A 12,562-nucleotide genomic window follows, 5' to 3' on the forward strand; every position below is an offset into this window, starting at 1 on the left:
ATCATGGAATAGTCATACAATGGGACATAACACTGCAATGAAAAAGATCAACTACTGATAACTGTAACAATACAGATCAACAACATGGGTGAAAAAAACCAGACACGAAAGAGCACATAGCATGATTCTTTTTATACGGAAGTTTAAGAATATGCAAAATGACCGATGATGTTAGAAGTAACAACAGTGATTACCCTTGGTAAGGAATTCTGACTGGGAAAAGACATGAAGGAGCCTTCTGGAGGGCTACAAATGTTCTCTATCTTGAACTGGGTGCTGCCTACGTGGGTACACACATAGGTAAAAATTCATCAAATCTTTCCCTTAAGATCTGTGCACTTTACCATAACTTACACTTCCATTAAAAAAATACACAATCTTTGACTTCCACAGCTTTCCCATCTATTCTTCTCTCATTTCTCTCATTTAGACTTCCATCATCTCCTGCTTAGTTATTATAACAGAGTCTCAGCTGTCTCCTCAGCCTTGGACTTACACTACCAAAGCCACTTTATGCAGTGCTGTCCAGGAATCTTCTTCAAGGACAGTACTTTCTATATTACCAGAAAACTTAAAAAACTTGGAAGCTCCACACTGCCTGAGAGTGAAGTCTAAATTCCTTAACATTTTATTCATTTGAAGCCCTTTTGAGTGAAATCCCAAATAACATTTCTGGGTACAACTTTTCTAAGAAGGCAATTTGAAAATATATACTTATTTTAAAATGTTTATATCCTTTGATTCAGTATTTCTGCTTCTAGGAATTTTCCCTAAGGAAATAAACATGAATGCCCAAAAATTTAGGTATAAAAATGTTCATTCCATCAAAAACATAGAAAAAATATACAAACACCCTCCCAAATGGCAAATGAGTTCAACGCATCTTAATATATCCATGTTATAAAATTATAAGAATATCTTATATAAACTCAAACGGAAAATCAGGTTACCAAGCAATATGTATGATATAACATGCATTGAAGAAAAGACAAAGAACCTGTATATGATTATTTCAAGGAAATAAGTTTATGAGCAAATTTTCCCTTCTTCTTGTTTACCTGTACTTTCCAAAGTTACCTATAATTTCAAAAAGTTATAAAAATTTCATAATAAAAAAGAAAACTTATTAGATTAGATTAAATACCAACACTATATTTTTAGCAAGATGGACTGCGGAAAAAAACACACAGGCAAATAATTGTATGATAGACAAGAAAGCAAATTAACAAACTGACAGGGGAAAAAAATTAATAAAAATTTTACAGTCACTATAATAAAGAATGTTAAACTTGTTTCCTACTTCTAAAAAATGAAACTCTAAATGTTATGATTTATTTTCAAGTATGAGCTTTTTGTCAAGCTTCTAATAACTTATCAAATAATTATTTTGCATCTATTGTATGCTGGGCACCATGTGAGTTACAAGGGACCCAAAGTGAAGGCAACACTAACCCCAGAGAGGCTAAGAAATGAGGTTCTCTCTCCCCCTGCTGACGTGGAAGGTTAACTTTGATGGTGACGTCACTAGCCAGATGTTGGTTTGCTCTTCAAGTGGATTTGTTACCCTGTGTTACACTTCCGATCTCGATCTGTCTTTCACAGTGACCTTACTGTGGCCTACAGGACCTTACAGATTTGTCTGCTTGCCTCTCTCTTCTACCTCATCACTTACCACTATCTTCCTTGTTCCTGCACTTAATCACATTTAAGCTTGGTAATTTTGCATCAGTGCCCTAAATACACCAAGCTTGTTTCCTGTCTCTGGGCGTTGTCGATCTATTCTTTTCTGATGGAATGCTCTTTCCAAAGATCTTTCCATGGCTGGATCCTCCTCCTCTTTCAAGTATTAATTCAACTATTTACCTTGGCAAATGGGCCTGCTGTGATCACCCTATTTAAAGTGACAACCCCACTACTAACTGTAGTCACTCTCTCATGCCTTTTTATTTTCATTATATTGCTACCTAAAAGTACTTTATTCATTCGTTTGTTCACTATCTGTATGTCCAAACTAAAACGTAAGTTCCGTAAGAGTAGGAACCTCTTCTATTTGGATCATTGCTGAGTTCCCAACACAAGGTCAATAATAGGTACTCAATAAAATGTGAATAAATGAATAGTATTTCACTAACTTCTTTTAGTTCAGTCTATCTTGAAATGGATGTAATGTAGTTCAGTTCATCAGTTCATTAATTCAACAAACATAGAGTAAGTGCCCATACTGTCCCAAGGACTGTGATCGACACAGCTAAAAAAGAAGAGTGCCTATCTTCAAGCTAGGAGGGAAGACAGGCATAATCAATTAACTGTAAAGCAGTGTGGAAGTACTGGAAGAGGACCCAAGGTAAGATGGAGGCACGAAGAGGAGATTTATCAATATCGCTTCATGTGAGAGACCTTCACGGAAGATCAGATATTTAAATTAGCCTTGAAGTAGCAGGCTGACAAGTGAACAAGTAGAGAGGAGGTACGTTCAGTGAGAGGCGAAACCTGCTAAAAGGCAGAGTCATCCACCAACAGACCAGCTGTACTTTCTGTACAAGGTCCAGCTGTCTTCCGAGAATTTTCTGCATTATGTTACTGGATTGGATTCGGGTCTTCCTCTTATTTGGTTTACTTTTCATTGTGTTGGAGCTGGAGTTTAGTGCTTGGTATAGCTTGCAGGCTATAGAGAAGGGGGAATCTGACTAGTGACATGTTTAGCTGAATCTCTTTAATTAGCCTGATGAACCTCCTGGTCCTTCCATGCTTTTTGTATTTGTCAACACTGGGCATAAAGGGGCTCAGGAGCTATAGTTTTCACTATAGCACTTGACAAAAATGAAGTGACTAAATTGTCCAAAAAATGGTGCTAATTATATTCTGTTTAAAGGAGGCACATAAATGTTTTAGGAATATTTTCAACAAAAACAAAAACAATAAACAGAAGTGCACAAATTGACAGGGTTGATATTGAATTTAGATATTTGGAATGCCTCATTTCCAGAAAACAGTGGCAAGTTAAGATTCTCTGCATGGTGTTCAGGTAATAGATTTGCGAGCACACATTCAGCCTTGATAGACCAAAAGGGGAAACTAACATCCAGAAAACAACAGAGTAAAAGGAAACCCAGGGAGAGGCTGAAGGATGCTGGGATGTTTAACGTGGGAAAGAAAGCAGTGCCGGTTTCTGCTCCTGCCTGCCTGTGCTCTGATTCTAAAAGTGTTTACCTTGCAAGCTCCTTTTCACATTGTTCCTGAACTAATCATGATCAGGCCTGACAATACAATCAAAGCCCCATTCTTATCACTATATGGGAATGACATTAGTTCAAGAACCATAAGCATACTATCCATGATGCCTGGAGTAGATTCCAAAAATACCCATGTACATAAAGAATTGACCATTTTCTTCCTTCGTCTCTGCTGCATTCCAAGTCTTTATAACAAAGCCTTTGCTTTGGTGTTTTGAATATATTGTATTTTACCAATCCCCCTGGCCCATGTGGCTAAAGCCCATATTCCAAGTGATGGAAAGTATCTATTTATAAATAAAGTCATGTTGGTAAATATTACTAAATGTTGATTTTTTTATACCATAAAGGCAGTGGGCAAAGGAAAGAGAGGAAGAAGGAATGGGTGGCAGTCAATATTTAATTATGCTCCATGTGTTTATTTTTAGTTAACTTAAGAAAATAAATGATAAAAAAATCAAATGTTTAAGTTTATATGATAATTATTTCCAAGCGCATAAAAATAGTTTTGCCTATCTCTTCAACAATGTATCGAATGATCCAAGATTGAAAACACGTGAAAGGACACAAAATAGTACAAACAGTTGCCCAATTTAAAAGTTGATGGGCTTTTTCCCATTCTAATCTGAAGATAAATGTCAGATGTCCACATCCAGATAGGGTGGGATCATTTGTGGCAGAACAATGCTCCAGGCAAGACCAAGAAAAGTCAGATTAAAGCAAGAATCACCTGTTCAAAGGCAGCAGAGGGCTGCTGGTACGACAGGGACTGAGTGGCTACGATTCTGGAGAGGGGTCAACTGGAGAGAGGTGATTTGAAGATCTGCAGTCATTTTTTTCCCCCTGAGTTTTAAAGATTCAAGGCATGGGCGAGGGGGCTAAGAAATCACGCTGTGGCCACACAGAGGGCCCCTTTTGGAGGACAGAGAAATGATCTAAGCTTCTGGCAGTCACGCAAGGCTAACGTGACGAACGCAGGAACTTGAGACTTGTTTCCACCTCATACCATGTGCTAAATCCCAAACCCGTACAAGGCTTGAAGTTAAAAAGCTAAGACCTAAAACCTCAGGAAAGAACAGTGGAGTTTTCCACAGTCTTACAATGCTGAGGAGACAAACACTAGCACACAGGATCCGCCAGGAGTAGGGCCCTCGTGAACACTGCAGCCCTCAGTCTGGGAAGCCTCATCAAAAGGCCAGGGTGAGGCACAAGCAGACCAAGACTCACAGAACATCCACTCAGCCTCTGTGGGAGGGAGCAAAGCACTTTAGACAGTGAGAGAAATGAACTAATAGGAAATATTTCATGAAGTAGGAGAGAAAAGGGATAGCTGGTTCAGTGATCACCTTAAGCAGGCGAGAAAAGATGCGAACTAGTGTAGGAATAGAGAGGCTGTCCTTAAACAGAAGCATGCAGCAGAAAAGAAACAAAGTAGAGAGGGCAGAGCATGCGGCTGCAAATGCTGGTAGGCTGGTGGATGACATGGTGGGGACAAACAGAAGTTCTCGTTTCGACCGGGGAGGAGTGGTTGGATATCTGAGGAAAAAGAAGAAGAGATAAAATAGTCTTCTAGAGGGGAGAGTGAATAGATGAACAAAAGGCAAGAAGAGTGACGGGTAAGACCAAGGGCCTACTTGAAGATAGTAGTCATGAATTTAATGTAAGTTCAGTTGGCAAATCTGTTTGATTTTCTCCTGCCATATAAAGCCGTGAAGGTGCAGAACAGGCAGAAAGTTAAGCTGATAAGGCTTAGGTTTTGCTAGGTGAGTAGGACAAAAGGAAGAGAATGCCAGGAGAAGAGAGGTTATACTATTCGCAAGTTGGTGATAATTATGGTGGGGCATGAATATAAGCTGGGTAGAGAGGGAAGTGAGGACATGAAGGGTTTAAGGGATAGGAAAAGAGGAACTGAGGTCAATAGAAATAGGTGCAAATGGAGTGGAAAAATTGCTAGTCAGAGTTCTAGACTAAGTGAGCTGGAAAGATAGTAAGTGGCGGTCAGAAAGTGGGATGCTTGAAACTGATGTTGATAATGACCAAGAATAGGATATGACCATAGTGTGCATGGCAGAAGTAGTGTGGAGCACGTGATGACTGGAGGAGAGAAATTCAAAGAGATGAGAGGCCAAGATATTGAAAGGATCATCCACGCAGATATGTAAATCGAGAATTATGACAGGCACAGGCTGAAGAAAGTGACAGTGAAACAGATCCAAACATCTTTAAGAAATGAGGGAAGTGACATAGGAGTGCGTACGTGCCTGCAGCAGGACTGGGTGGTACAGTCTGAGCCATAAGCTTCAAAGCTGGAGGTGTTTGGAGAGGAAAAAAGGAACAGTGATGTACAAACACTGGTGAGGAACAAGCCTCGGAGTGCAGAGGCGTAACTGCTGTGGAGGGAATACCACCACCCGAGAGGACGGCAACGGAGGGGGGACCCTCAGGGAGGGAATAGGGTTTCCAGCAGAGCTGGCCGGTGGAAGTCACCTTCAGAAAAGAACACACTAATTATGTGATTCATTTACCAGTGTTTACTAAGAGGCGCTGAATTAGGCATGGGGAATAAAATAGTAATAAAGACACAATCTCAGCCCTCACAAAACTGCAACTCAAGTGAGAAGTCTCGTATAAAAATTATTAATTTAAAGAATATAACTAAATTCTTCTAACAAGCTAACGGTTTTATTAATAAATGAGGATGCATGTCTTTGAAGAAGGGTCTAACTACGTGATTCTTTTAATATATCTAATCATTGCAGTATTAATTATATGCTAAAAACTAACATGAATTAAGACTATGTGGGGAGAAGTCCTTTTGTAATGATAAAGAAAGGGGAGGAAAAGGTAAGCCTACGCTTTCACAGATGCACGCAGTTACCTGAGACAAAGCAGCGTCACGCTCCTCCATCACGGCATTCATTTCTTCGGCAGTTATTCTCTTTTTACATTCCTTGGTCTTGTAGATTCTATCCACAATTACAGCTCCATTCTTCTGAATAGCTATCCCTGTGTCTGCATTGTTTATTCTGTTCAGTAATTCCTGTAATGTCTACCAACACCATTATATGTTAGTCAGACATGAAGTTTTAATATACTTTATTTAATATAGGGTTTTAATTAATAGGCACATGTGAATTGTAAATTGACTGAGTGAAGTTATTGAATTTTCATATTGCAGCAAAGATGTACATTATTAGTGTGTCAATTCTTCTTTTTCCCACATCTTAGTTCTTGAAACCCACTCAATTGAACTTAAGCCTCTAAGATATAAGACTGACATCAAGAAATCTCCTCAGAGAATGGCTTACCATGTCATTTTCTTCAGGGTTAATATTTTCTAGCCTAGAAAAAAGGGACACAGAAAGCCTGATCAGTAGCATTTCCTTAGAGCAGCAAAATGAGTTCGCTTTTTAAATCTTTAGAACCTCAAGTAATTTCATTCGACTAGTCTTTAGAGTCAACCATGACACTGAACATATTAAAGTGCCACCTGCTCGACTCCATCTTTCAATAATGCTCCATATCTTCTGCACTGACTTCAGACTGTTAAGTTATTAATGTTTACTGCTATATATGACTACGAGGATCAATTGTTCATATGTGCTTAGATGAAGAAAGTTCCCTAGCGATAGAAGCACTCATTCTCATCATTGTATTTATTCCTGGACTCTCACTTCTTACCAGAAACTGTATTTCCTCTCTTTTTTTGGACACCATCACAAATAAAAGATGGAAAGTATTTTTATTACAAAGTTTAACTATGTTTCCTCAAAAGCAATGACAAACAATTACCACTAAATTTGACCCGAAAATCTCCTGCTGCAACCTATTTGTTAAAACAAATATACTATAAAGAAAGGGTGACCAAAATTGGACCATATTTTCAGATGTCTAATGTTATTTTCTCTTTTTCATTACATATATAGAACTATTCAATTTAAAGACAAAGAAAGTAAACTGGTTCCCCTCATAAATGCATTTTGTCTTATGGGAGCCACAGTGCTTACTGAAATGTTTGTTGATGTCGGTGAATTGAAGAAATGCCGTAAAGGTAAAGAAAGAAGTTCTAAACGACATATCTTGGAAAACGTCTATAATATTCTTTAGGAAACCATTAAATTGGATTAAGTTAACTGAAAAGCCACAAAGAGTAACAGTGAAATGATGCAGATTTTAGAAATGGTCTCAATGATGTTAAAATTTTACTAAAAAGTTTAGATATCCAAGTTCCCATTTTCTCAAGCTTTTCCCCCTCTTCTGTGCTCCTGTGATTTACCACTGACCACACACACACAGAAAAAGCGAAAGATACTAGGAAACCACAACAGAAGACACAATAAATCTGTTACAAAATTGTTCCAAACTCCACAGTTCAATGAAATTGCTATATTCATGGAAAGAAAGTATAAATTTTAGAACACTGCATTTTAACAGAAAAAAAAAAACGTACATCAAAAAACTAGCTCTACACAACTTAAATAGTACACGTTAACAGGAAGGTGGAGTAATTTTGAATTATATACACTTAATGTATCTCAAACTATTAATGTCCACTTGGATTCACATTTCAATAAGGGCAAACACTCTCATCTTTTATCTTTTTCTCTTATAATAACAGTTTTCAAATATCCTACTTCATAAAAGCTTGTTCCACAAGAATTGTTAAGATAACCACTTCTTTTTTCCACAGTTAAAAAATACATGGAAATTCTTACACTTATTCAGGATCATGTAAAAGTCTCTGAAGAACTATCAGTTAACTATCAGTTACTGGTTGGCTGAACATGATTTTTAAGGAAGCCATATGTGGTGCAGAATATTTACCTTAATGTTATTCTTTTTAGATGAAATCAGACTAACAGCGGATTATGGCAGTTTCTAAAGAAGATTCAATTTAAATTTTTATAAACTTCACAATTAATTTATTAAACTTGATCATTTAAAATGTGAAAAGAGACATGAAACATTTAGATTGGTGGATTACTGGGAACTTTTGCAAAAAAAATTTAGTTCTCAAGCTATAAATATCTCTTTTTTATTTCAAAGAATTACATATGATCAGGAAGAAAACAACAGTTTAGGTAGGTTCCCTAATTTATATATTCCAAATAATCAACACAACAAAAAGTATATGGAATTCCTATGTAGTACTTAGGTTTTTCTAGGTACTGCAGTATGAAGAGGTATTACTTTAAGGAGTGGCAAATAAAGAGTTTAAATGTTTTAAATTAACGTCTTCCAAGAGAGTATAGTTAAGATAATGGCATTTGGTCTCATATTAAAATTCCCCGAGAACACTAAAATTACTAAAAAATTGAAGTCAAATTTTCTTTCCAAAGGTTATACTAGATCCTTTGCATATGAATTTAGCATTCCAACTATAATTTATGTGATTGCCCTTAAAAGTACATAATATACAATGATTTATCACTTTCCTGAGGAATGAATTTGAATCATGTTTCAGTAAGTGTGCCAGATCTGACATGCAGGGCATGAGTGAGCCAAGTCAACCACTTGGCATCTGGATCTCAATTTTGCTTTATTATGATCCTAATTGATGTAAGCACATGATAAATGGTCATTAAGACAAAAATAAAACTTTAATAAAAATGAACAAATGGTTAATTTGAGATTTGAAAGTTTACATAGAAACAAGTAACTTTCAATATAAACATGAATCTGGAAAGAGAAAAAGCCAATATTTATATTTCTCTATTTGTATTTCTTTAAGTCTCAGGAAGCACTAGTCACAGATATCAAAGATCAACTACATCTTAATTTAGTCACAACTAGATTTTATAGAGCAGGGATCAGTAAACTTTTTCTGTAAAAGGTCAAATAGTATTTTGGGCTTTCCTATAAGTTCTCTGTTGCAGTCACTAACCTCTGCCTTTGTAGTGCAAAAATATGCATGACAATATGTAAACAAATGGTGTGGTTGTGTTCAATAAAACTTTATTTACAAAAACAGGTGGAAGTCTGGAATTGCACCACAGGTCCTTACTTTGTTGATCCCTGATACAGAGTATTGAAAAATGAGACCAAATCTTTGATGTTAATACACTGTAAGTGCCAATTAAGTATGCTTGGCATATTTTTCTGAGCTGGATCACTCAAAATCTAGTTAAAGATTAATCATCAAAAAAGCGGTTTTCAGAAAATTAAATTCAGTCCTACAATAAGTACATCACTTCCTGTATCATTTAAGAAAACATAAAAATTAGACAAACAACATACCTTTAGAAAAAAGAAAACAATTTGAAACAGCTATACAAGGCATTCAATTTTCCATATAAAATGACTTTTTAGGTTTAAGGTTTATTAGCAGCATATACAACATATAAAGCTTTACCAGTTTAATAAAGACTTAAAATAATAGTTGCTATATGAAATATAGCAAACTATAAATTATATATCAATATGAGATTTACAATTATGCAAAAGAATCTCAACCTTTCATAAACTCTAAATTATGCCTATAACAGCCTAGCCAGACATAACCATGACAATTAGTAAGAATTTTGCTGAAGTAAATGTCCATGGGCTCAAGTTTCAATTGATTTCCTATACCATGCAAATTCTGACTGACAACCTTGCACTCCAAGTGAAAAGACTCATGCATGAAATGTCACATTTCTTGATTTATCCCTAAATCAGTCAATGTCACCTCTTCCCTTTCTGAACCTATAGTCATTCACCTTGTTCAGTGGGAAGAAGCTAAACTTTAACCTCAAATGATAAAAATCAAATCAAAAGAGATTAGCGATCGGCTAATCAGAAAACTCTGAATTGTTTGTTTTTATTCTCTAAGTCTCATTTTTACACAGTGCCACACCTAGTATGTTAAAAAATACACCAACACTAACAAAGAGACTGAAAAAAGATATCATGATCTCAAAAATGGGAATATACATACACAAACACGTCTATCTTAGTAAGTGTATATGTCATCTTAACATGAATCTTTAAATTTTTTCCTAGTTTTGGATAAAAGTGAAAAAAAAACCATGAAAGATTCAAGGGGTAAGAGAAGGCAGAGAAGTGGCAGAATAATTAGACAAAACAGATATTATAACAGAAAGATGCAAAGTAGATCAAAGTGGCAAAGAAGATGAGAGAAAAAAAGACAGAAGGAATTTGGAAGATTATACAGGAAGCAAGAAATAGGGGTCAAAACAAAAAGAGATATGAAATAATGTATATAATTTCAACCTATACTCAATGCCTCCCAATATGCCTTTCAGTGAAGCATAGCTCAGTGATAAAGTGGTTCTACCTTAACAAGAATTTAGCATAAAATGCACTGTTGAGAGTTCAGAACTGTGGACTTCAGCTGAGTGGAAAGGAGCCTCCACAGTGCCGTTTAAAACTATGCAGACATACTATTCCTCTCTGTTGCTGTTCTAGCTTTTTATGTATGGTTGTTCCTGATCCCCCTGCAACCCTAGACTATAATACAGTAGGAACTGACTACAAACTATTCCTAGGAACAAATAATTCTTCATATCAATTACTATTATTGTAAGTATTTACATAATTATTTACTTAATGTCTATCTTCTTAACTAAACTGGGACCTAGTGCTGTGTTCTGAGCAAATAGCACTGTACCTGACACATAGTACATATTCAATAAATATTTATTGAATGGATTAATTAATTAAAAGCAAAGGCTTGCGATTGAGAGTTTTCTTTTCCTTCCTTCCCCATTTCTCCCTTAATACAAGTGCTACAAAAAACAAAATGAAAAAGGCTCTACCTCACGCAACCCTAATTTTAACATATTGTAATAAAAACTCTAACAAATATATGTATACATTAAAGTAGACAGACAATGGAGGGTTAAAAGAGTAGGGAAGAAGGACAGGCTCCATTTAATCCTTATCAATTAAAGAGAGAGAGCAGACAAAAGTAAGGGACCAATTTAACAGGGTTTCTGAGGAAGAAGTTTGGTTTGGATACGTGGGGACATGGCTGCGCCACTGATCAGGATAAGGGATTAAGGAGGATCAGGTTTTAAGAATGAATTAATAAATCCCTTTTTGGATATTCTACATTTGAGCTGCCTGTGTAAGTCTGAGACAGACAAGTCCTACAATGTGTAACTGATGGACTGCGACCCTTTAGACAAGTAGTCAACCACTTAACGTCTTTTCACCTACAAAGCATGAATAGGACCTACGTCAAGGAGCCGTGACATTGCATAAAAAAACGATTTGTTATCTTTTGGGAGTGAATTTGATTTTTGAAAAGCAATAGTATCTACACAGAAGGAAATTTCATGAATAAAATTGGTGATCAATCTAGGTAACAAGATTCATGGTCATAAATTACATGTACATAAAGCACTGTGCAGTAGCTGATAAACTGAATCTAGCTGTACTTGCAAATCCCCAAACAAGAGTTTAAAAGTTATAACGCAAGCATTACCGAAATAAGAAAAACGCTATCTACTTTGAAAAGTATGTTTAAAAACCTTTGGCCCCAGGAAGCATTTTTGTAGATATAAACAAATTGATTCTACAAAGTATATGGAAAGATAATGGTACTAGAAGAGCCAAAATAATTCTATAATAAAGGAACACAGTTGGAGAGTTGACGTTATCTGAATTCAAGACTTACTGCAAAGATTCAGTAACCAAGACTGTGTGGTATTGGCAAAGGGATAGACACATAGATCAACGGAACAGAACAGAAAGTCCAGAAATTAACGCACACAAAAATAGTCAACAGGTTTTTGACAAAAGTGCAAAGGAAATTTAATGGAGAAATGATAGCCTTTTCAAGAAAAGGTGTTGTAATAAATGAATGCCCATATGCAAAAAAAACCCCTCCACAAGTACCACGTACCTTACACAAAAATTAGCTCAAAATAGATCACAGTCCTAAATGCAAAACATGAAATTTATAACTTCTAGAAGAAAACACAGGAGAAAAATCTGTGTGACCTTACATATGGCAACGAGTTTTAGATTCAAGACCAAAAGTACAATCTATGAAAGAAAAAATCAATAAATTGGATTTTATCAAAATTTAAAACTTATGTTCTGCTAAACACACTATTAAGAGGACAGACAAACAAACCATGGACTGGAAGAAAATATTTGAAAACCACATACCTGCTAAAGGACTTATATCCAGAATATATAGGGAAATCTTAAAAGTAACAAGAAGAAAACAAACAACCCAATTTGAAAAACTGGTCAAATATCTAAACAGACACTTTATCAAAGAAGATATACAGATGGCCAATAAACACATAAAGAGATGCTTAATATCAATTGTCATTAGAGATGGCTAACAACTGAAACAAGAAAGACAATTCCAAATG

At 35.9% G+C, this 12,562-nt stretch overlaps 1 protein-coding gene across 8 annotated transcripts in view; it reads right to left on the reverse strand.

The window, feature by feature from the left end:
- MIPOL1 (mirror-image polydactyly 1) overlaps nt 1–12,562 on the reverse strand; it is a 301,403-nt gene that overhangs the window by 189,598 nt on the left and 99,243 nt on the right. For all 8 annotated transcript variants that reach the window (XM_046653537.1, XM_046653536.1, XM_046653538.1 and 5 more), the window contains 2 exons: nt 6,542–6,575; nt 6,112–6,282 (listed from right to left, as the gene is read on the reverse strand). In XM_046653537.1, coding sequence (XP_046509493.1) covers nt 6,112–6,282; nt 6,542–6,575 — 205 coding nt within the window. The remainder of the gene's footprint in view (nt 1–6,111; nt 6,283–6,541; nt 6,576–12,562) is intronic.

This window comes from Equus quagga, chromosome 2, assembly GCF_021613505.1.
Source record: "Equus quagga isolate Etosha38 chromosome 2, UCLA_HA_Equagga_1.0, whole genome shotgun sequence".
Taxonomy (NCBI): Eukaryota; Metazoa; Chordata; class Mammalia; order Perissodactyla; family Equidae; genus Equus; species Equus quagga.